Source organism: Lycorma delicatula, chromosome 3, assembly GCF_047948215.1.
Source record: "Lycorma delicatula isolate Av1 chromosome 3, ASM4794821v1, whole genome shotgun sequence".
Classification (NCBI taxonomy): Eukaryota; Metazoa; Arthropoda; class Insecta; order Hemiptera; family Fulgoridae; genus Lycorma; species Lycorma delicatula.
In genome coordinates this window covers 192,419,428-192,445,939 of record NC_134457.1, presented here as the reverse complement: position 1 = coordinate 192,445,939, position 26,512 = coordinate 192,419,428, and the positions used below count along the sequence as shown (strand labels likewise).

General features: G+C 29.4%; 1 protein-coding gene across 1 annotated transcript in view; it reads left to right on the top strand.

Moving 5' to 3' along the window:
- Positions 1–26,512, top strand: part of LOC142321268 (retinal homeobox protein Rx2-like) — a 62,875-nt gene that overhangs the window by 20,039 nt on the left and 16,324 nt on the right. Inside the window, exon 2 of the mRNA XM_075359266.1 lies at positions 22,033–22,298. Within this exon, the coding sequence (XP_075215381.1) occupies positions 22,033–22,298 (266 nt within the window). The remainder of the gene's footprint in view (positions 1–22,032; positions 22,299–26,512) is intronic.

Sequence of the window (26,512 nt, the reverse complement as noted above, 5' to 3'; positions counted from 1 at the left end):
CATTATTTGGGGATAAAATAATTAAATTATTAACTTTCAATAATATGAAATTTAATCTTTTTTTCATTATAATAAAATTGCATTGTATTTTATTAATGAAGGAAGGCGGACGTAGTATGAAAGGAGATGGGAAAATAATGTAGCCTGTTTCCTTTTATTTTAAATTTTTATATGGAAGCAGCAATGAAAGAACTAAAAAATAATTTTGGGTAGAAATTGAGAATGCATCAGAAGAAGTAATAAATAATGGGATTTGTTACAAATATGACAACCCACCGGGTTGGTCTAGTGGTGAGTGCGTCTTTGCAAATCAGCTGATTTGGAAGTCGAGAGTTCCAGCGTTCAAGTCCTAGTAAAGGCAGTTACTTTTATACGGATTTGAATATTAGATCGTCGATACCGGTGTTCTTTGGTGGTTGGGTTTCAATTAACTACAAATCTCAGGAATGGTCGAACTGAGACTGTACAAGATTACACTTCGTTTACACTCAGACGTATAATCCTCATTAATCCTATGAAGTATTATCTGATAGGTAATTACCAGAGGAAATTACCTATCATATGACTATTGGAAACTATTTAAAATATTATAATAACTATTTAACTATTGTAAACAAAAAGCGATTGAAATTTAGCAGCCCACAATACCAGAATTATAATCTGTGACGGAATGTTTTTTCCTTATTTCTCTTTCCTTAGTAAGAAATATACTAGTTTTAAACTTCCCGTACTAAATTATTTTATATTCGATTTGAATTAGAATGATAAAAAAATTAATTTTCGAATGTTCAATATAAGAACAAATAAATTATTAAAAAAAGGAATACGAAATACTTTAAATCTAACATTTTATAAGTGGTGAATGTATAGATTAAGTAATACTAAGGATATAAGTAATTTTCGGTGAAAGAATCCTGAATGGTATTAGTGAATCAAAAGAACAGAAGAAATAATTATTTAAACCAAAGGAAATTTGAATTATTGAGTAATGTTTCGCAGAAGATATTTTGTGAAAGACAAAATAGCTGAACAAATTAAATACGTCATTATTTTAGGTAGGTGGGCATTTAGCAATTTAAATCCTGTTCTGCAGTTCGTCTACTTATTCCGTGTCACTTATATAGAAACTTGTGTTAGCTTCACCGACTAAAATTGAGTATTAATACGAACATTCAAATGAAATTAAAAGCAACTTAAAATTCACGGATTGAATGAGTAGTTAGCATTACTTATTAGTTAAAATGATAATAAGATTTCAAGTGAATGTGGAAATTAATGTAATCAAGATAAGTTTTTTGTTGTGGTTTAATAAGAAGTTCTGACTCAGCATTCTGACTTAAGATTAGACAGGAGCAGGTGCGGAATTTTATCTGGATTCACAGTCGTAAACAATTAGCATCTCACAATGCTAAACAATTAATCTCAAAATAAAAATTAAATATTTCCGCCGGTATTCTGTAGCAGTAAAATAATAATAATAGCAATAAAAAACACACAATTACTTTTTCAGTTTCCTTAATTATCGATTATTTAAAATCTGTTCCAAACGAATAGTTAATAAGTTGCTTGTAATCTATTTTTAAATTTGGCGCCAATTTAAAAATAACGAGATTAAAAGAAAAACTGAAAATATTATTTTTTAACTTTTTTTATTATTTAAAATCAGAGTACCCTACAATAAACGCAAACCGATTAAAAATATCTTTCACAAAAAGTACAACAGACGAAAAATTAGCATTTTCATAAAAAATACCAGTGGAATGGAGAAAAACATTCTAAAAAGACCGATAATATCAGATTGGTATCAGACTATACACACGTTTACGTCATAAAAATCAAATAATAAACAATTATAACGACAAATAAATTAATATCTTTAACACGCCTACAAGTAATTCTCTTTTAACATAGTCTTCTATTTAAATTATTCGGAAGAATCTTAGCTCAAAGTAGAAGAAAATTTTACCAAAGGGAATCATCGAAATCTGTACAAAAAGGAAACATGTATTGAAAAGAGACTCTTTTATTATTTAAAAGTCGATTAAAAGAATAGATTACACAAAAAAATTAATTAAGAGTCATTATCATCATCATTCACTAAAGGCTATATATGCCTTGTCGATTTAGTCACGTCACTCTTATCTCCGCTTCTCTCTTCAAGTCATTATATGAAACATGGCCCATCTCTTTTACATTATTTATGATGGTTTCTCTCGGTCTACCTCTAGGTTTTTTACCCAAAACCTTGCCCTAAAATATATTCGTCAAGAACTGGTCATGTGTGAGCGAAATTGATAGAATATGTACTACTGTACATGTCTCTTCTTCGTGTAACATTTAGCAAGGATGTCCTCTCATTCACTTCTGCGAACACTTGATCATTTCTTTTCCTATCCACCCAGCTTGTTCTTGTTATTCTCCTCCAAATCCACATTTCCATTGCTTCCAGTCTTCCTTTTTCTGCTTCCCCAAGCGTCCGTGTTTCACATCCATAGGTTAGACATAGGACAGACATAAGTTTTAGCGAACTGCTTCCTCATTTGCATACTCATATGATTATCAGTCAGTAAATTCTTTTTATCCTGGAAAACTCGTTTTGCCAGCGTTATACTTCTTTTTACTTCTGTGTCACATTTATTATCGCTAGTGACGGTACTTCCCAAATAACAAAATCTGTCAACCTTCTCTACAAAAGTACCGTCTAATTTAATATCAACCTTTGTACCCTCCTTTGTTTTTCCTACAATCATAATCTTTGTCTTCTCCTTATTAATTTTCAGTTTAAGTTTTGTTAGTACTTTAGGTAGTTCTAACATAATCTTCATTCCTCTTGCTGATTCCGCCAGTAACACAATAATATCTGCGAAACGGATACAGTGTATGAATTTTCCATTAATTCTGATTCCTTTTGTTTTGTTTTTTTTTTTCATTTCCACGATAGCTTTTTCAGTAAACAAATTAAACAAAATCGGTGGCAGTGGGCACCCTTGCCTGATTGCCCTTCTTATTTTAGCCTTTTTCTTTAAGTCGTTGATTTCAATCTCCGTTTTCTGCATTTTATACAGATTCAGAATTAATCTTCTATTCCCTGTCGAGCTTTATTTCCCTTTATATGCATTACTTAATTCTTCAATTTCTCACTCCGTTTACAAAGACTTAAGTTTATAAGTATCCCTTTAATAAAAATAAATAAAGGAAATTTAATATCAAATTTGTTGACATTTAAACTTGTAAACAAATTGCATTTCCAATTATTTTAATGTAGAAATTTTAATGAAATTAAAGTTATTTTTAAGTAATTATGTCAACTTTGAAAGTAACAATTGTTCAATTTAGGACAGTTTTAATGTTATTAGATAATTAATTACTCGTTACTAAATTTAAATAGCTTGTGTAGCTGTATTTGAAAATGTTATAATTATTGTGACGAGTTCATAAAGTATAGAATTTCCGTTACGTATTGAGATATTGAATTAGAAAATTTACTGCTTAACATTAATTAGACTACTGTTATAATAATTGTAACTGACTAAATTATCAAACAATAAACTATTGCTGTAAGTGAAAATTTATTTTAATATTTCCCAAATTAACTTTATAATTTAATTTATTCCAGATTTATCTTTACTAAAATGTCTTGGTGAAACGGATTATAAAACTTCTTCCACAGTCTCATGTCGTAAGAAGCGAATCGGATGGGAAAACAGCCAACAATACAAATAGAAGTTTAGTTAAGTAAAATACCTTCAGATAACATTGTAAAGATGTTCCTAGGTGAACTCAGTACAAATTTTCATGCTTTTAATTTTTTCACTTCTAAAGAAAAAGAAGAAAAATTTCAAATATTTATTTCCAAACATATGCTTTTCTTTAATATTCTGTTGATTATTTTTCAATTCGTGTCTATAAATTGATATTAGATTTCTTCTTTACATGAAAAGTTAAATATTTTAGTTCAACCACTAAAAAAATAAAAAAAAAAATATTTGCAGACCGAGAACGTTTTCTTTATTGCCTAAAGTAAATTTTTATTACTGATGCAATGCTTGTAAATTGATTTATTCCGTTCTTCTGGAAAATATACTTAGAAAACTGGTTGTAGAAAGTGCAATATTTTTATAAGATTAATTTCACAAATATCAGAGTTTCTATAAATTCATTTACAAGAGATAATGCAAATTCAGTTGAAGTATTTACAATGTTATCTCAACAATGCTACTGGTAAACAATACATTTTATCCGTAGGCAAAATCATAACTACTTTGTATTGTTAAAGTTAATGAAAACAATGGACAGAACCAGAACAAATTGGTAAAAGAACTTTACAGAGACCAATAAAAAAGATTTAAATTAGTAATTAATTACCAATAGACAGTATGTTATTAGAAGGGTCAGTAAAAGAAGAAAGAAAGCGGGGAGGAAGAAAGTTGAGGTAAATAAATGAAATTAAGCTTAAAACTATAAGGTGTTGAAAATGAAGGCTCGTGATAGAAATGATTGGATGCAGCGGTGGCGTAAGGGACTTGTCGACAGGCAGAATACCCGATGATGATTACGTAAGCCACAATCATAAAGTTGGAAGTCATTGATTTAAAAAAAAACTCTTCAAATAAATTATATTCTTCACATTAATAAAATTCAGAGGATGCTAATGAATTTTTATTTTTAAAGGCTATAAACTCGGAATTTAATGTCCATTAACTAAAAAGCGCCAAACGTTTCTTTCTGTACTATGATTACAAACTGCACTTTATTATATTGTTATCCCAAAAGAAAGCTCCAAATATATAATTTATGTTTTAATTTGAAACATTCTTTGAAATAAAACCACAAAAACGGAAAAAAGTAGGGTAGAAGTAATTATTAATCAAATTGTTCTACGTTACAGATTGAATAGCAGTCAACATTCAGATTTACGTTGTAGTAGTTTGTCGTACGTCTATAAATCATTAATCCTCGTATTTCAAGTAACAAAATACACAATAGTTATATTTTTGTAATGTACACTATTTTGAATTTCAACAAAAGTTACTCAAAGTCTCTTTCAGTTCACGTTCCAGAATAACTTTTCTTACTCTACGGTCTGTTTCAGTGAACATGCAAAGGTGTTACTACATTATATAACATTCTGTATTATATTATTTATATCACGTATAAGCAAACATTTATATTGAGTTTTACAATTTATACTAGCGTGGTATGAAAAGTATATTCTCGTTTTAATATTAAAATTCATGATGCTTCTTTCTTGTATAAACAACAATAAAATTCTACCTAAAGGATTTTTATAAAATTTATTATGAACTAATTTTTTTTTTTAGATTTCTATGCTACTTTCATATTCAGAATTCATTAAACAATTTGATATTCCTAGCGAGGGATTTTTTTTCTTTAAAGAAAATATAAACCTGTAAAATATAATTTCTTTTATTAATTTTTAATATAAATATTTTCCAGGGTAAACTGATCTTTTTCTTCCTTTGAACTGTAACTAGTATAAAAAATATAAAAATCTGATATGGACATTATATGACTTCCTTGTACGCCTATTAAATTATATATACACACTTTTTTTTAGATGAAAATTACATAAAATTTTATTTTAGTAATAACTTCTGATTTTTTTTCATATATTTTTTAATTGTTATTACTGAATTATTATTTATTCTAAATTGTTTTTTTTTTTTACAATTACAGGTTAATAATTATTAATAAATCAATATATTTAAATTAAAAAAAAAGATAAAAAAAGAACGAAATGAAGTCGGATTCGAACCGATGAGCCTTCCCTTTGTAAGATCCAAATATTTCATTAATTAACATTTTATTTGGCTGTAACTCTAGAAGCAATGAAAATAAGTACCATTTATATATATCGTTGAAAAGCATATATAGGCCGTATATATCGTTGAAAAGCTCTCAATTAGGGCTTATTAATACAGTTAAGTAAAAGTTCAAAATCCAAATGTTTTGGATTTTGGGCATTTTTGGTCAAGTAGATTGCAATAAAAAGGGAGGTGCACAACTAGATATTACAACAGTCCTAAACAGTCCTAAATATATTAGAACAGTCCTAAATGCAAAATTTCAACATTTTACGGCTAATCGTATTTGAGTTTTGCAAAATACATACGTACAGACGTCTGACCTAATAGTTAAAATGGATTCAGGGATGGTCAAAATGGATATTTCTGTTGAAATCTGAAAACTGTCATTTTTCGCCATTAAAATACTTCCTTTACTTCGTACAATGAAGTAAAAGTGTGTACACTGAAATTAACTGAGCAGTTTGTGAGGTTGTTTCTTTTACTATATAAATAGAAAATTATAAATAAAAATCTTAAAAAATAACTGATAATTTAAAAATCTATTAATATTCAGTTTTGAGCTGTTACACAAATCATACAGTATCATTATACACATTTTCTAATTGAAAATTTAGCTTTATAATAAGATTTCTGAAGATAAGAGAATCGATTAAATAGTTTTCGAATCGAATAGAATCGTTAAAAAAAAGAACCAATCACTGTATATAACGATTTATAGATGAGTAATATATAATAAGTGGCGAATTTTTCGAGGGGGGGAGGTGGAAAAAGTGGAGGAAATAAGGAGGGATATGGAAGGCAGATATATTGAGGGGGAATTGCTCCTTTACAGGGTGATCCTCTCAGCCAATTTATTCGCAACTTCCCTTTACCAGCCACGAGCTTCAGAGAGAAAGGGAAACAGTAAAAGAGAGTAGAACGAAGATAGAACGGGGAAGTAAAAAGTGGGTTGTGGATATGGGTGGGGGCTGTTTCTCGTCCGCTTCGGTTCTGGTAATCACGTTTTAATAGGCTCTCAGAGCTTATGTCTTTGTATAAAAAGAGACAAGTCTATTCTCCTCCGGCCGAGTGTCACCTCAATTGAGTCTTTTGATATATCATTAGGAGCTTCAAACGGACAACATATAGCTTTACCATTTTACAATTTACCAGCTGTTTTGTGTCCAGTACCTGTAAATCGCCTGAATGAAACTAAATTGCCATCGCTTATATCGTTTTGACGCAAAGCACATTCGGTCTCATTACATGCTTTTCGTCTTAACAATGTGAGTATATCCATTCCGACCCTCCCACCGCGATTACACTGTCCGATGCAAATATAACTAAAACCTTTTCCCCCTCCTCGTCCGCAAACCCTTCCTACAACCTTTTAATTCCTCTTTCAGTAAATTACTTCATTTTCTACTCCTTTTATGCCCTTATATTCCTTAATAATTAACTCCTCACTAAAGAACGCCGTTTAGCATATTACCAATATTTCTCTATCAATAAATGAAAAAAAAAAACAACCTTTGAACAGTTAAAAGGCTGAAATAAATTAATTTTAAAATCAAATTTTTATAAAATAAATCTTACAATTTCTATAAAACGCTTTACATTTTTATCACTAAGAAATAATAATTTATAAATTTTATTTGTACTTTTTCCTTTTTCATCAATTAGATTTAATATATAACTAAATAAATTATTTTTAATAAAATACTGAGACATACTTATTTTAATTAGCAAACCCTTTTCAAATACGCTAGTTAGAAATCTTAATGAACTTTTTTAAATAAATTATTAATTTCTTAATGGCTGTGATAAGCAACAAAGGAAGTAAATTTATATAAAATCATTTTAAAAAAAACTTAATATGATTTAATATTATAAATAATTTAACGTCATTAATAATGTATTAAGAGAAAAATTATTAAATGTAAGTTAAATTACATGACTAAGTATTCTGTACGGACGTACGTTCATAAAAGAGTTGTGAATTTTGACAAAGAAAATGTTATTCATACATTCAAATAGAAAATTATTTCCAAATGACAAAAACAAAAAAACAAAAAGTAATACAATTATTTTACTATTCAAAATTATTAATTCTGTTTTAATAATTAAATAATTCTTTTTCATTAATCGGTTTATTCTGAATTCTTGAAGTAATATAAATAATAAATATAAATATTATTTATCAGATCAGTATCGTTACCGTGTTCTTTAAACATGTTATTGAAAAATCTGATGTAGACACTACATTACTTCCTTGTACGCCTATTAAATTACATACGCACATTTTTTTTTTAAAACGAAAAGTACATAAGATTTTTTTCATTAATAACTTCTGATATTTTTTCATATATTTTTGTTGTTGTTATTATTGAATTATTATTTATTGTAAATTTTTTTTACAATTAGAGTTTAATAATATTAATAAATCAATATATTTAAATTAAAAAAAGTTAAAAAAAAAGATGAAGTCAGATTTGAACCTATGTGCTTTCCCCTTGTAAGATCCAAATATTTCATTAATTAAGATTTTATTATGCTATAACTCTGGAATCAATGAAAATAAGTACCGCTTATATATATATATTTATCACTTATAGTTGCTATAATTGTTATAGTTGTTAAACTATAACAACTATTGTTATAGTTGTTAAAAGCTCTCAATTAGGGCTTATTAATACAGTTAAGAAAAAGTCCAAAATCCAAAAGTTTTGGATGTTGGACATTTTTGGCCAAGTAAATTGCAATCAACAGGGGAGGTGCACAACTAGATATTACAACTGTCCTAAATCCAAATTTTCAATATTCTACGGTTAATCGTTTTTGAGTTATGCGAGATACATACGCACGCACATACGTACGTACAAAAGTCACGCCGAAACTAATCAAAATTCAGAGATATCCAGAATGGATATTTCTGTTGAAATCTGAAAATCGAAATTTTTTGCGATTACAATACTTTCTTTATTTCGTACAAGAAGTTAAAAATCAGGCTTTACATAGAGTAGTATTAATATAATTGCTGCTGTTAGATGAAACAAATACTAACCTCTAAAAGTATAAACGTTTTCCACACTAAGAATTCCCTAGGCTGTAAATATCTATAGTAATATCTATGATAAAGTTGTGATTTTCTTAATCAAATCTAATTTTATATATATGTTAAAAATACACTATTCATATTCTAATTAGAAGATCTTTTGAATTATCTTTAACAATATTAATTTTAATTGGTTTTGTTCTTTATCTCAGAAATAGTTAACGTTTCCTCTTTCGATAGCTTTACAGACACCATTTTTAGTAATAATCGATTTATAGAGAAAAAAATTAAAACAAGAGTTATAATTTATAATATTTTTTAACAATTTACAGAATATACAGTGTCTCGAAAAAAATATAGACAGTTTGATATTATGCTTGTGTTGTTTTTTAACTTAAACTTATAAATTTTTAAAATGACCATCTTAAAACTAGTGCACCTATGGCAACAGTTTAATACATAGTCTTATTTTAACTGTACTGTAGCTTAAGGGATCGTGCAACCGAAGTTTTGATTTGCTGTCAATCAGCTACAGTGTTCTTAGTTTTATAGCATATACAGTATCTTTTCAAAACAACAAAGCTGCATGGGTGTTTAGTCTAGAGATTGAACCGGGAACTCTGAAATACTTCCTCTTTGTCCTATCCATCGGTCGGGAAAGGTATTATCAAGAAATTCCATCACGTCAATATGATAATGGTGTAAAGCCCTATTTGTTGAAAGTAGTAAATTCGGGTATTACTTAAGAGGATGATTGAGGATGATATGTATGAGTATAAATGAAGTGTAGTCTTGTACAGTCTCAGTTCGTCCATTCCTGAGATGTATGGTTAATTGAAACCCAACCATCAAAGAACACCGGTATCCGCGATCTAGTATTCATATCCGTATAAAAGTAATTTCTTTACTAGGACTTAAACGCTGGAACTCTTGAGTTCCAAATCAAAAGATGTTTTGAACTATCGGCTGACATGGTTTTGTTATTTCTATCCCGGTTCATTTTCTAGTTTCAACCATTCAAAAAATGTATAAATTAATTTGAAACAATGTATTAAATAAAATTTCTATTTGAAGTTTCTTTCCTGTCCAAGTGTATAAAAAAAATCTATGCTTAAATATATTTTTTTATGTAACTAAAAATTTATTTATTCAAGTTTTATTTAATTTTTCCAGTCGCTTAGTCATTTCGATGATTAGTCATCATATTCAGAGAATTTTTGAAGCGAAATACATAAAAATGTATTAAAATAAAAAAAAAACATTTGGATTGTAATGAATCGCCTTTTAATTTACAGGTTTTGTGGAATTTCAAGATTATTTTACTTCAACGATGATAACTAAATGTCGAATAGCTCAGAGACTGGTCAATTAATTAAATTTATCTAAGGAGCGTTTTCGTTTAATTTATTAAACTATTAAATATACTTTCTTTTTTTTTTTTATAAAAGTTTTAACAAATAAATTAAGAAACACGTTTTAAAGAAAAGAAAATTTACACTATTTTTGTAAACATCTGTAATAAAAAAAGTTTTCATGCACCGCATATATTTGAGAAGTTATTTTTATTTCTACTTACCTCATAATAGTTTTGGATTTTTTTTTACATAAAATAAAAATTTGGCAAATTTTCCTTGTTGGACAATTTTTTGGTCTAAGATCTTGAAAGGCAGTATAATCTTCAAAATCTCAAATTCTGATGTAAAATCTAAAAGTAAAGAATTAAAACGTTCAGATATAAAGAACCGTTGTTTTATCGTTTTGATCTTATAAAGTTTACGTAAAAGAAAAACGAAATACGAAAGTTTCAACTGAAATAGCGAGATGTAACGTGAATAAAATTTAATGTATTTTACAATTTAATGTATGAAAATTTAAGTTATATAATTATACTGGAATGATTATATTTGTAATCAGTTATTCATTTGTCATAAATACTTTTCGGCTAATATAGAACTTTATGTATGAATCAAATGTAATTTAAGTTTAAATTTTCATTGCGTTAGGTTCACATCAAAACATATTACCTAATGTAATAGTTCATATAAGCATGAAATAATGCTGTATTTGAAGGTTTTGGTAACTTTCCACTAGTCCTTTCCATATAAATACAGCTCAATTTTCATAAAATCACAATTATTTTACGAGTAGCGCTAAAAGCAAAATAGCGTTTTATTTATCTATTTTCTTTATATGAATAATTTATTTCGATAAAATGTATAAAATATAACGAAAACACGTATGGCATAAATTGAAATTCTGAATAGGAAAATAATTTCGCATTAAATTTAATGTATTAGTGCGAGTATGTATAATGTTTTAGTGAATACATTATTTAATATTAACAAAATAAATCTAATACTATTTCTATTATATGAAATTGTATTTACAGTCGTTTATTCTATATATAAACGTATTTTCCAAATATTCTTTCAATTAATAACAAATTTATTTCGCGAATTGTCTCAAAGTATTAATAATAACTATATATCAGTTATTTACGTAATCCAGTCCAGATTATGTTGCTAATAAAACTAAATTTTAGTTTAATATTTCAAATTAATGCATCGGATAGACATATTTGTAAACGTATTATATAAATTTATTTCGTTAAAATTAATTTAATCCTTTACAGTCTTTTAGAAACAACCTTTCATATGACCTTCCTATTTCATAACAACCTTTTCAAATGATAAGAAAATTAATTTTATTCCTTTATATTTCAATTTTTTTAAATTCGAAATAAATATATTGGTAAGTTGTAATCTTTAATAACATTTTCGTTTCATTATTTTTGTGTTGATCTATTTATTAGTTATAGATTTTTTTAAATTTTAATTACATTTTTTAGTCTAATATTGTGCTAGTATTCACTAATAATTAATAGATCTCAACATCTTCCCTGTTTAGTTACACTGATAGACAAAAAAAAAAAAAATAATGTTTCTCTAAGTGTGATATCATTTTTTTAATTGCTTTTTTGCGTACGTTACAGTACGCAATTGTATCTTCTTTCTTTCCTGTTTAGCCACCGGTAACTACCGTTTAGATAATTCTTCAGAGGATGAATGAGGATGATATGTATGAGTGTAAATGAAGTGTAGTCTTGTACATTCATCTCAGTTCGACCATTCCTGAAATTTGTGGTTAATTGAAACCCAACCACCACCAAAGAACACCGGTATCCACGATTTAGTATTCAAATCCATGTAAAAATAACTGGCTTTACTAGGACTTGAACGCTGTAACTCTCGACTTCCAAATCAGCTGATTTGGGAAGACGCGTTAACCACTAGACCAACCCGGTGGGTACGCAATTGTATCTGTAAATACAATTTTTCTATCACTCTTATTTTTAAATAAATTACGCTTCAAAAAAATTAAGGGAAAATATAGATAAAATCTGTAAAATTTATAATTTTGCATGGCCATACCTGTGTTAGAATGATTTCGCTGATGCTTTTCTTTTATAAATAGCGTCAGGCACATCCCCAATTAATGTCCAACCGTAACCGGCTAGCATGTTATTATTCCATTTCTCTTTATAGCGGTTTTCTATCACCGAAATGTCTTGGTGGAAACGTTCACCGTGTTCGTCACTTACATCTCCGAGGTTGTCCGGGAAAAAATCCAGATATGAGCGGAGGAAATGTATTTTCAAAGACATATTACATTCCACAGCTCTGAATGAAGTTGATTAACAATATCGTGGTAATTGTCGGATTTTTGTTTGCCGAGAAAAGTTTTGTAAACGTCTTTAAATTAAACTCAAGCTGCACTTTCTACATTATGTAATATCGCATTAAATACATCATCTTTGAACAACTCTGTTATTTGAGGTGCAAATAAAAATATTCCTTCTTTAATTTTTCCTTCACTTACATTCGGGAATTTCTGCCTGATGTACAAAAATCTGGGGCTATCCTTCTTCATTGCTTTTACAAAATTTTTCATTAGTCCTAGCTTTATATAGAGAGGGGGTAAAAATATTTTTTGGTTCAGCTAAGGGCACTTGAGTAATATTTTTCCTATTTGGAGTTAAGTTGTCTCGTTTCTTCCACTCTTTGGTAACATAATATTTATGCCTAGCATAAATATGTTGCTGCATTCGCAAAGAAAACACATGTACTTAGTGTAGTCTAACTGCATACCTATCAAAATAACTATAACTTTCAAATCACCACATATGTTCCAGCTACATTTTTTATAATTTATTTTTTCAAAAACGTCTTTCATCACATCGTATGTCTCTTTCAAATTAATACCATAAGCGATTGGTATCGAAGGATATTTGTTACCGTAGTGTAGTAGAACCACTTTTTAATTATAATTGGACGAATCTATGAAAAGGCGTCACTCCTCAGGTTTATGAACTTGTTCTAAGTGTAACATAAGCTCATCAATATTTGTGCAATAATCCAAACTATTTTCATGAATAAAGTACTGGGAAAGTTCTTTCTGTCGGCTTTGAAAGCCCGAAACTTTTGTATTTTTTTGAAGTAAATTCCAACTTTGCACTTTCAATCCTAACAGTTCAGCTTGTCTTTCTGATAAATTTAAATCCCTAACCAAGTCATTTAATTCACTTGTGATATAAGATGTGGCTTATTGGAAGATAATCAAAATCATTATTGCCTTCTTCAGTACTGCCTGATTCTTCATCACTGCTTTCAAAACATATATTCATAGGTGGTTCAAGAACTGGAATAATTTCACAGTGAGGTATAAGCCTGATTGCAGATTACAATGAAGGATATTTTACAGTATGTTTAGATTTTTTAGAAATTCCACACAAACTTGTTAAACAAAAGTAACAATCTGTTACATGATCCTTTGGTTCACGCCAAACCATAGGTATACCAAATGGCAAAGCCTTCTGTGTTCCTTTCAGCCATTCTTTTAATTATACAGAACAATTAGTGCATACTATATGAGAAGGCCACGTCGTATCCTGATTACCAATTTTACACTGAAAGTAAAAACAATATTTTTTTTTTTAATTAAAGGTGTAATGTTTTTTTCTATTTGATTTTACGGTAAACTCACCACATACATAACAGATAGCATCTGCATCATTTATGTAATTTCGAGGCATTACGATACTGCACTGTTAGAAAACTTAGGACAGCAATAAGACTGAACAAAATTAATTCATTCCTAAATCCAGTGCTTAATACAAACAACACAGCTGTGTTAGCTACAAGTTTTGACCTGGACAGACATGATTAATCTTGTCCATGAAATCTCACTCATCAGTATTAGATATGATGTCATAATATGTGATTATGATATGATTTAATTCTTTCTCTAGTATTTTTCATTTATAGCTTACAAATTATGTTAACAAAGTTAAACAACAAAAAATCAGCTAACAAAATAAAACATAGGAGCTTAAAATGCTAACTATACGTTGAAAAAGGAAAAAAAATCATTTAATTAAAATTAAAAAAATTTTCAAAACTGGTGGGTAATAGAAATATTCTGAGTTCATATTTGTTTTTAGCATAAAAAACCAGATTAAAATCACGTATCGCATGTTATTAAACAAAAATTATGTTTTCCAGTGATTAAAGGAATAAAAATAGAAATAAATAAATTATTAATTAAAATAAAAATTGTAAATACCTTAGCAGACAGTATTATATAGTAATGATTTGTGTTATGGATTTCGAATTCAAAGATATTCTTTTGAGAATTCTTAACAAAACGCTAAACACAAAAATGGAAAAAAGGTTACAGAAGAATAATATCGACTTAGGAAGAGAAGTAGCACAAAGGATGAGTTTGGGATAAGAACTATTGATAACAGGTTTATAGAGGTAAAGGAATGTATGAATCTTTTATAGATATAGAAAAAGCATTTGATCGTCATATAAGATAAATTAATGAAAATGTTAAAAAGGTAGGTAGCAAATTGGGACTCTGAATATTAGTTAAAGAATTGTACTAGAACAAAAAAAAATTATGAAAATAAAAATTACTTAAAGTGAGTAAGAGGAGTATGGTTACCGTTTATCCACAAGTTTGTTTTATATAATATATATATATATTGAAGACATGATCAGAAATTCTTTAAAGAGAATGAAGGGATCAGCAAAGGAGGAAGAAGAATAGATAGGGTTGTAGATTACACGATTTTTTTAAGGGTATGAAACACAGTACATAAAATATTAAAAGAATTTATGACAGAATGAAAATTAATGTTAAAAGAATAAAAAATGATGAGAATGGAGACAATAAGGCAATGAATGTTTATACAAAAGAAGGAAAAATTAAAAATACACAACAGGTATTTAAGGAATAATGTAAATAAAAAATTGAAAAAGGAATAAAATAAAAAATACGAATGACTAAGAAAGCGTTTAATAAACAGAAGCAGCTATATGTAGTAAAAAGGAGTTAGGAGTTGAAAGAATGTCTTGTGACGTGTTACAACTGAATTTATTAAAAAAGATTTAATATCAATCTTAAGATTATATTGATTTGATATATGGATACTTAGAAAAAGAGAAAAAGAAAACTAGATATATTTGAAATTGGATATGGAATGAGATAAGAGAAGATTAAATGAACAAAGAGAAAAATAGAAAAGTAATGTAAAGAGTGAAGCAGAATAGAAGCCTAATCAGAACAATTCAGAATTGGAAAACTAATTTATTATACATCCAAAATATCCAAAAATAGAGGCCAGAAAAGATTACAAATGACAGACAATCTAAAAAACGTCTAAAAAACACGTCACGCCGAAACTGATCAAAATGCATTCAGGGATGGTCAAAATGGATATTTCTGTTGAAATATGAAAACCGAAATTTTTCGCGATCACAATACTTCCTTTACTTCGTACAAGGAAGTAAAAAAGAGGAGCCATCACTCTAAAATGTATTCCAAACTAATAATCTCTTTCAGCATGTCTTTCGTTATATTAACGGTTCCTAAACCAACATTACCATATATACCTGGCAAGACTATTGTCCATAATTTTACATATATATATATAAATTAATCGATATAAAACAAAACTTCCTATATAAGTATATGTTAGGTGACATAACTCTAACCGGGGATAGAAAAACGGGTACGAGAAAAAGTCATTGTACATAAAATAGCATCCCATTTCAAAAAAAAAAAAAAAAACAAGAATCTTATAACAAGCTTATTGAGGGAAATCTGGGATCCGGCAACGGGTTTATCATTGACTTCTTCAATCTGCCGGATATACTATCGCATGTCACTGTGTTGAACTAACTGGATCGGAGTTGATGTTTAGCCTTACTAGTTAAACATTCAGTATTTTTACTGCAATGACTTGGCTGTATAATAAATACCTTTACTATAACAGAAAACAACTAAGATTAGTATCACTTCAATGATTAACATCTTTTTAGTCAAAAGAAATGCTAAGATATACAACTCTTTTTCTGAGGGAAACAAAGATATACTTTTTCTAATCAGTATAGGAAATATGAATACGTATTAATTAATTGTTAGATCTACAGTCGGTTTTCGGAAAAAATTAATTTAAAAACTTAACATATATTTTTCTTTTTTTTTTTTTGCTCTCCTGCTCCCGTAACCGACTCAACAATCAAGTAGTATGCTGCCCAGGGGAGTGGGCTTGCGACTCTAATAAGCCTCCCCGCCGGCGTGTCAGGTTGGCTCACCGACTCCGGATCTTTTCCTTATTTTCATCTTGCCTCTAACCGCTAAGACCAGGGATGCTGTACCCGGGCCCTGCCCCTGTAGCCGGGTCTCAGTCGTGGTAACTCCTCCCACTTCTTGTAATCTACTTCCTTTGCTCGTATAACCTCAGCCACGAATCTCTATTGTCAGCCATTCCTCTCTATCTCTCAGCATATACTTTATTGTAGTTTCTGGGGTAATCTCTTGTATGTTATATCTGGCTTTTAGATCCTCCCAATATGCACATTCAAAAAAGGTGTGGCAGGGAGTGTCCTCTTGACCGCAGTACACATAATTTGGGAGCTCCCTTCTTCTAAAACTGTGTAACTATACACCAAATCCTCCGTGACCTGAGAGTAATTCCTCTTGCTGTTTAGTGCCGAAAACCAGACAGGCATTGCATACAATATTGTAAAAGTCGCTATTTTCAATAGTTTTCTTTTAACTGCTCTGGGTCCCCACTTGGCGCCCATCAGTCTATTCAATGTGTGGACGATCCGTTGCGCTTTACTGCATACTGCATACATATATTTAACTTATTTGATTACAGCTTGCTTCGTTTTATCTCGTATAGTTTCTTTGAACTGAAACGGTCTAAAGGAAGATAAATGTTCTACGAAGGTAGCTAACACGAAATAAAATAATTTGTATGAATTAAGTGCATATCTTAGTAGAAATATTTGTCTTAATTAAATTACAAATAAATTAACCAAATTTAAGGTAAAAATAATAACATAAATTATATTATTTTGACGAGTACATAAATTATTTTAGTATTGTTACGAATAATATATATAAATATTTGAATTTTTAATTCGAAGCTTGCGCATGGGAACATGAAATGAAATTTGTAGCACATGAAAAATGTCATCCGTGACCGGGATTCAAACCCGGGACATCCGTATGAAAGGCCGAGACGCTACCACTGCGCCAAGGAGATTGGCGGAGTGATTTAAAAAAAAGTAAAATGGGAGCTTGAATTAAAACAACTGTACAATGAACGTCCCTATATTTTGCATATTTTGCATGAGTATATTTTTTTATTTCAAATAATTTTGCAACGATTCACAAAATCCCTATAATTATCATTAACATTTCCTCTCTCCACTAATACCAAATATACAAAATTCATCCGAAGGATAATTATGTTTTTTTTTAATAATTAATGTAACATGTAATAAAGGCCGTAAGTAAACTAAAAAAAAAGTTGACAACAATTTTGTTATACTTTGTGCCATTGATTATTTATTGTTATATACTGGAAAAATATGATCCATGAAAAAAATATAAAAAAAATTAAAGTCGTCCATAATAATTAATAATCTATAATAATTTTAATCCATGATGCGAGAAACGTGCGAGTCTGTTCCTCCTTGGCAATGGTCTCCGGGTCTTCCTCTGCCCGTCGCTTCCTGTATGCCGTCTTGCGTTTCCTTGCCAAAAGAGCAATGGGTATGACGCCGGCGACCACCAGTACGGCAGGGTCGGAAACCTTCCAATACGCGGAAGCAACTCGCATTGCAACTGCAGTGCGAGTTGCGAATAGCTTTCGAATATTAATGCATGTGCCTACACACCTCCGCCCCGTATAACAGGATGGAATGCACCGTGGACATCAGAAATCGCCATCTCCTGGCCTTCCGTCCGCCGACATTCGTCATGAGCCGGCTGAGAGCGATTACGGCTCTCGCAGCTTTGACGGCGGCTCTCCGAAGCCGGTCAGCAGAGCTGAGTATCCGGTCAATCATCATACCGAGGTATTTTGCGATCGGCTTGGTCTCGACAACCTCGTCAATGGCCCGCAGGAAGAGGAGAGTGTTGATACGCTTCTTCGTTAGAACCAAGATCTCCGTTTTGCTGAGGGTTAGAGACAACGCATGCACGAATAATAATAATAATAAATAATATTTTTTTATTATTATTAATAACTATCCAAAGTATTAAAAAATACTTATTTAATAGCTTTTATGAAAAAATATTCCAGCCTAGTACTGATACAAGTACTGTATTCAGTTAGTAGAAAAAAATCAACAAGTATTTTGTAAACTAATACGTACTAAGCATGTAACTGGAGTATTGTCGGACAAAATGATTGTTATTGAATCAGTTTAATTTTAAAATCCTGTTTCATTTTTCTCATTTATATAAATATTTTAAAAAGGATTGAGAGAACAGTTTAAGAGATTGAATAGAATTCTAGGGTAGGAGAATCGAAAAAAAAGAAGTGTATTGATATCAATACGTATATTAGGATATACTTGTGAGAGTATATATGAGTGAGAGAGAAAGCCGGATAAAGAGAGTGAAAAGGGGAGGAGAAATCAGTGTATGCTTTAGTTGATTATTATTTTTTTTTTTTTACGAAAGTCTGTCTGTTCGACAGACTACAGCTTTACGCGAAAAGGGATGTAAAAATAAACAGTTTTTTTTTTTATTGTGATTGAGTTGGAGTTGTATGTTAAAAGAGCGGGAAGGTAGGGGGTTATAGGTGATGATGGTACGTGTAGAGATCGTTTGAGTTTTGAATTGTAGCTTATATTATCATTATTATTATTATTATTCTGATGACGATGATGATATCGAAGCAATAAAGGGATTGACTCTATTATGTCGATTGCGCTTTTATCTTATTATCATTATTATTGAATTCCGTTCTGAACGGTTTACGGGGGTGATGGAGGAGAATCAGGAAGTCAGGAGAAGGGATAGGAAAGGAAAGGGTGGAAAAAAGAGGATGAGATTCGACATCGGTTAAACGAAAGGGAGGGGTCGAGTTTGGGTAAGAGAGGATGAGTAAGAAGTTTTTGAAAGCAAAACTACTCTCCTCTCGATACGTTTATTTTTTCTGTACCTATTCCATACGTAGCTTTTACTCTCCCTTCCCTAACACTACTTTTTACTTTTAGTTCCCCTTATGCGAAGCTAAAAATAAGCCTCTTAATTGTGCATGCACCCACCTGCACTTTATAACATTCAGATTACTAATGTAATAATGTACTCTAAATACGTGTAAGCTAAGTACTTCGATATAAGATCTCTAATGCTACGATAATACGTGATTAAGTTTTGTATGTTTTGTAAATGGAATAAGCTATCTCATAAAGTATCATGAGTTTTTGTTAAAGTCCTTTATTCTTTGTGTAGCTCACATAATTTTACGTGTAATCCGTTTATAGATTTTTCCAACAGACAATTTTTCCAACAGAAAAATAAGAAACAAATTTAAAAATAAATAATATTTTTACAATAAAAATAGTTTCCCCTGTTGACAAAGTGCTTTATTAATATATTATTGTAAAATAACAATTTATTATCGCTTCAATCTGTAGATGAAATTTTAGCGTTGTACGAATTGTGCTTTTTTTATGGAATAGTATAAAAAAATACATAAACTAAGTAATGGTTTTGGCGAGTTTTTTTACAGAATATAATAAATATTTTTTTAAAAAGCCATATACTTAATTGGAAACTAATTAAAATTTAACGACTAACTTCCTTCCTGGTTTTTATTTTATATGAAAAAAGGAATCATTTTAAAATTATCTTTAAAAAAATAGGGAGATAATTCCAATATTAATATAAATTGTTATTTTTCTACATAAAAGATAAATAAAAAATCAAGAGCATATTAAGTTCTAATTAGTTTTTAAATATATATTAGTATACTTTTTTCTCCTGTTGAAAAATAAACGTGAGAAAATCGCAAAGAGATAAAAATACCAAAGTGCTCTATAGGATAAATAGTTAATTTTACTAAAACTAGGAAAAAATCTGATCTATACTCAAAGATTTTGAATATTTAAGAATATATGACGATACTAAAAATGCAATTTTTATGAACTTGAAAATTAAAAGAATTTTCAAGTCCATATTATATAATTTAAGAATATTTCTTTGTATTTAATTTAATTTTCTTAAAAAGTACCATGTTTTTACAGTTTTATATAATCAAACGTTTGCCAATCTCAGCAAAAAACCACAAAATAAACAAACCATTAAAATGCGAGCGATGCATTTTTTTATTTATGAATTCTGTGGGCGCCTTACTGTATAAAAGATTCAAAGCCATGTAATGAGCAGATGAAGTTCTTTTATCAACGTCTTGGATAATTTGCAATATATTTTATCTTATAATTTTTTTATTTTTGATTACATTTTTCAATCTTTATAATTAGACTTCTCTCTTTTCTTATTTAAAATTAATATATTTACATTTAGCTATAACCGTTTTATATAGTTGCATATCTATTCATAACTAAGATTTTCTGTACAAGAATAAAAATAAATAAAATTTCGTTTTTCGAAATTTTTATGACTATACTAATTTTTTTAAATTAGTATAACCTCTTAGCCACTTTCCTGGGAAAGGCTGCCCCGGGACCCTGCACCCTTCTATATTCATTAAACTCATGTTTATGATGATTATAGTGATAAATAAAGATTGAAGCCTACCCAATTTAAAAAAAAAAAAAAAAAAAAAAAAAAAAAAAAAATCAGTATATTTTAATTCTTTCAGAGTAACAGTTTGGTCAGTACAGGAATTGGTTTTTAGATTTCCCGTTGCGGTTTCCCTCCCGAAATACATAATCAGAATAACAAACATAAATTACGATCACAATGTTAACAAATTTTCAAAAAAATTGATTCAATAGCGGTAACATAAAACGGCAAAAATGTAAAAATCAATTTAAGCATTTTTATCTAATAAAATATTAAAACTCAAAAAACCCAAAAAGTCGTTTTATATATTTATCTGAAGAGCATTTGAAAATCCAAATGGAGTGAATATCTCATTAAATATATTTTGAAATGGGGAAAATTTGCAATAATTTTTCGAAATTTTTTTACCTTTCTTCACTTTTTTCAAGATAGAATTTAAAAGAAACTCTAAATATTGCTTTTTAGATATTCACATGAAGATTACACACACATACCAAAAATCAAGTTGATATCTTCATTTGTCACCGAGAACTTAAAAATTTGTAAACTTCATTTTAACTCCATTTTAACCTTTATACTCGGAATTAAAAAGAAACCCTTTCTTAGTGTCTTACGTCGTAAGGAGAACGTGAATACAAATTTTCATCAATTTATTTTCAATAGTTTTTTCTGAGCGTTGATTCACTACGATATGTTCTTTTATATAGATATATGTTTATTTATTTCTATTATTTTTAAGTTCCATCAACTAAATTAAGTTAAATACATCTAAAATCATTAGTGACTATGGTAAAGTTGATCCAGGACTTTCAGCGTAGAAGGGAAGCACACTCACCTCCTTGCTCCTCTATTTAAATTTAATTTTAATAATATTTTAGTTAATAAAAACGGATTACGTATGAAAACCCCAGATCCTTTCAGAGGCAGCTACATTCAGGAATAAATATTTAAAAAAAATCTATATAATATTATTAAATCATTTGTGAATTTCAAACTTTCAGTTAAAACATCCATTTTGGAAGGATAAAAAATTTTTTCTTTTTGTTACAGAAACGAAATGCAATGGGGAAAACGGTAGTAGTAGTGAAGGTGGAAACGATTCAGAAGCTGCAGTATCGGGTGTAGCGGTTGGATCAGATGTTAATGGGACTGGCGATGAAGATCTTAAACCAAGAAAGATTCGTCGAAGTCGAACTACCTTTACAACATATCAACTTCACCAGCTTGAGCGCGCCTTTGATAAAACTCAATATCCAGATGTATTTACTAGAGAGGAATTGGCGATGAGGCTAGATCTCAGTGAAGCCAGAGTCCAGGTTAGTCATTTTAAATAAAACTTTAATGTAATCGTCGTATTCATAGATGATATAGGTAACCAAATTATTAACCGTTAGGAGCAGATTATTCCATTTTTTATGGTTTCATCTTTATTTATCTCTCTTCTACGATCTTCTATCATCTTTTGTAGGTAATGATAAATAGATTTTTTTTTCATTTTAAGTTCAGAACCCATAGTGCTCTAATATATTTGCATCCACATTTTTTAAATTTATTTATATATTTTTTATGAGCATTAAACATGTATTTTGCAGATTATTTTGTTTTAATACTTATTTTTATTTCTATTCATTATTTAATTTATTTCACAGTTGCATGTATGTAGTTTATAATAATATCGGTAATGTAGCAAATATTTTTGTACACATATTGATAAATAAATTAATTCTTTTATATTGAATTTTTTTCTTTAAGAAAATTTTGTTACAAAATAAACAAGTTAATACTATATTATTTAAGCAGCTCAAAAAGTATAAATTAGCTATACCTCAAAACTTCGTGTTATTTTAACGACTTTTTAATTACGGTTCATTTGGTAATTTTATGTATATATGAATAATTATACCTCTGTAAAAATGATTATTGGAAATCATATGTAACTTTTCATATTTTACAATTTTAACTGCACTTAATTTCAATTTATTAAAAAAGCAATATTTTTATTATACTCAAGAATGTGGTTAAAAAAGTAAAATGAAGATTGATTTTGAAATTAGAATTAAAAAAAAATACATTATTGTTTAATTCTCTCTTAATTGGATGAAGAAATTATGAGAAAGAAATATTTACGTATATCAAATTGAAAAGAAAGGTTTATGATAGAATTTTAGGAAAGGTTTACTAGATGTGCAAAGTAATCTAAGAAAATAAGTACTGGGTATATATGCCATTAAATTGCGAGAGAGAGGTAGGGAGATACCTATGTAGGACCAAAATATTTATCTCATTTATATCATTTATAAACTCCAGTTTATATCATTTATAAACTCCAAATGGAGTGAATATCTCATTTAATATATTTTGAAATGGGGAAAATTTGCAATCATTTTTCGAAATTTTTATACCTTTCTTCACTTTTTTCAAGATAGAATTTAAAAGAAACTCTAAATATTGGTTTTTAGATATTCACATGAAGATTACACACATATACCAAAAATCAAGTTGATATCTTCATTTGTTACCGAGAACTTAAAAATTTGTTAAATTAAATTTAACAAATAAATAAAATACTTAAGAGATGCGAAGTATAATTTAATTTTGCTAGTATATGGATGGAAGGAAACTTAATAATTCTGTTAAAAAAAATAAGTAAAAGAAATTTAATTATTATTGAAATTTATGATTATAAAGGCGACGTCTTTAACCATCTCCGTAGAACCGATTTTTCAGAAATCACTTTCACGATTGCTTATATTCTTTTTAGTCTTGATTTTTTAGTCAAGTATCTGGATTTTTTCTTTCTATTCAACAATGTCCTTTACGTAGCCCAAAAGAAGAAATCCATCGTCGTCAAATCGGGGCTTCGCGGTAGCCAAGTGATGGGAGCTTCTCTGCTTATCCAGCCTTGTGGGAAATTGTCATTGAACACAATCCGTACAACTCCTGCATGATGTGGTGGGGCTCCATCCGGTTGAAAAAGTAGGTCCTCCACATTTTAAATTTGCGGAAACAAAATATTCGTTAACATTTCTAAGTTAACTTGCTCATAATAGTCTGCTCCTGGAAAAAATTGTTTAAAATTCGATTGTGCATGATACCACACCAAACATTCACTTTCGGACAGTTACGGCGGATTACACCGATTTGTGTGAAATTTCTGAGTCTCATATTCGACAATTGTGTCGATTCACCTCTCCGTAAATATGAAATCTTGTTTCATCAGCAAATGTGTCGCTTCAGGTAGTATTCACCAGCAGAAATAACATAGTTGTTACAAATTGAACTGTTTGTGGCTTATCGTCAGGTTTAATTTCATGGAGCAGCTGTAGTTTATAAGAACGAAGTTTCAACCTCTAGCGAACAAAATTATGAATAGTGCTTTAGGAATTTTTAGTTGACTATTAACTTTACGAAATGAAAGTATGGAATTTGGTTGGAAAGACAATCAAATTCTTTCCGTGTTTTCGGCACTTATTTTAGGCCTTCCTGGTAAGTATCCTTTCAAAATACTTCCGGTTTCCAAAGACTGTTCACAAAACTTACTTATGCTTCTGACATTAGAAGAATTTAAACGGTACTTTCCAAAACTAATACTTTTGAATGATGCATTCTATGGTATGGACAATAGCCAGCCACAATGGCTTTTATGTCGATTACTGTATTTTACTCTTGTATTGACAATAATCTACATTAGTGTCGATCACAACGTCGAACCGTTATCGGCCAGTATTGTTACGTATTTATGAATAATTTAACGTGTTCCATAATATTATTATTTAAATTATATTGTACAAAAACAAAAAATAAACATAATTAAACTGTGCCAAAAAGCTGTCGAATCTCATTAAGAATATTTACTGAATCATACCATACATGTAAAAGCATTGTTATTTGGTTGACAAAAGAGATGTGAAAGAAAGTACCGTAATAACGAGTAATTTCTAACCGGGGTGGCCAATAATATAACAGGCTATGTTGTAGGAAATAAGATCGGGAACTGGCACTACCACCCTCACTAATAATGGTAGGGTCTTTTAGGTAATGTACGCTTGATTAATTTTTTTTAATTATTGACATCGGCAATAATAGGAGAGGCCATGTTTGAATGGAATTATTCCAAAAGAATCCCCATAATGCTATATTTGTGTAGTACTTATATAGTTTAGCTTAAAGAATTTTCAAAGTAAATCCTTTATTCATGATTTCTATAATTTAAGCTGTTTCTTTGGAACTCTACTAAATCTATTTTAAAATATTACTAGTTTTACTCGGCGATAAATCAACACTTAAATATTCATTTAAAAACTATTTTTTTTTTTTTGTCTTCAGTCATTTGACTGGTTTGATGCAGCTCTCCAAGATTCCCTATCTAGTGCTAGTCGTTTCATTTCAGTATACCCTCTACATCCTACATCCCCAACAATTTGTTTTACATACTCCAAACGTGGCCTGCCTACACAATTTTTCCCTTCTACCTGTCCTTCCAATATTAAATCGACTATTCCAGGCTGCCTTAGTATGTGGCCTATAAGTCTGTCTCTTCTTTTAACTATATTTTTCCAAATGCTTCTTTCTTCATCTATTTGCCGCAATACCTCTTCATTTGTCACTTTATCCACCCTGATTTTTAACATTCTTCTATAGCACCACATTTCAAAAGCTTCTAATCTTTTCTTCTCAGATACTCCGATTGTCCAAGTTTCACTTCCATATAAAGCGACACTCCAAACATACACTTTCAAAAATCTTTTCCTGACATTTAAACTAATTTTTGATGTAAACAAATTATATTTCTTACTGAAGGCTCGTTTAGCTTGTGCTATTCGGCATTTTATATCGCTCCTGCTTCGTCCATCTTTAGTAATTTTACTTCCCAAATAACAAAATTCTTCTACCTCCATAATCTTTTCTCCTCCTATTTTCACATTCAGCGGTCCATCTTTGTTATTTCTACTACATTTCATTACTTTTATATATATATACGTATATATACACATCCTTTCTGAAGGTTTCTGCCATACCTCGTTGGAGTGTTCTTCTCATCAAAATAATGAAAAAGGTTCATACAAACATACAAACTTCATTTCGAGTTACATCTAGCGTTAAGGTTTCGTCCAGATTTGTGCTTTAAAGGACGTACCGTAACATGCCACCTTACTTAAAAAACAGAAAAAATGTATTCCGAAGTGTATCTGAAATAATTTTTAAGAAAATTGTTGTTAAACCAAAAAAACTGAATTTCAGATTTAAGTTTAGCGAAAATTTAACTTTTTAAATTATCACTTACCAAAAAGAAAACCTTTTTAGAAATTTTAATTCTGAGAAAGCTGATGTAACTAAAGTCAATAAAAACCGAATAGAATATTTTTAAATCAATCTTTGTTGAAACATCGAGCACAACAAAAAAAATTCTGTTGAAGATAAAGTTCTATGAACTATTTTTTTAACAATTTCATGTTTAATAACAGACTACACCACTAATTTTGAACAATAGTTTGTGTCCATAGAATCTAAGCATAATTATTTGCCCTTA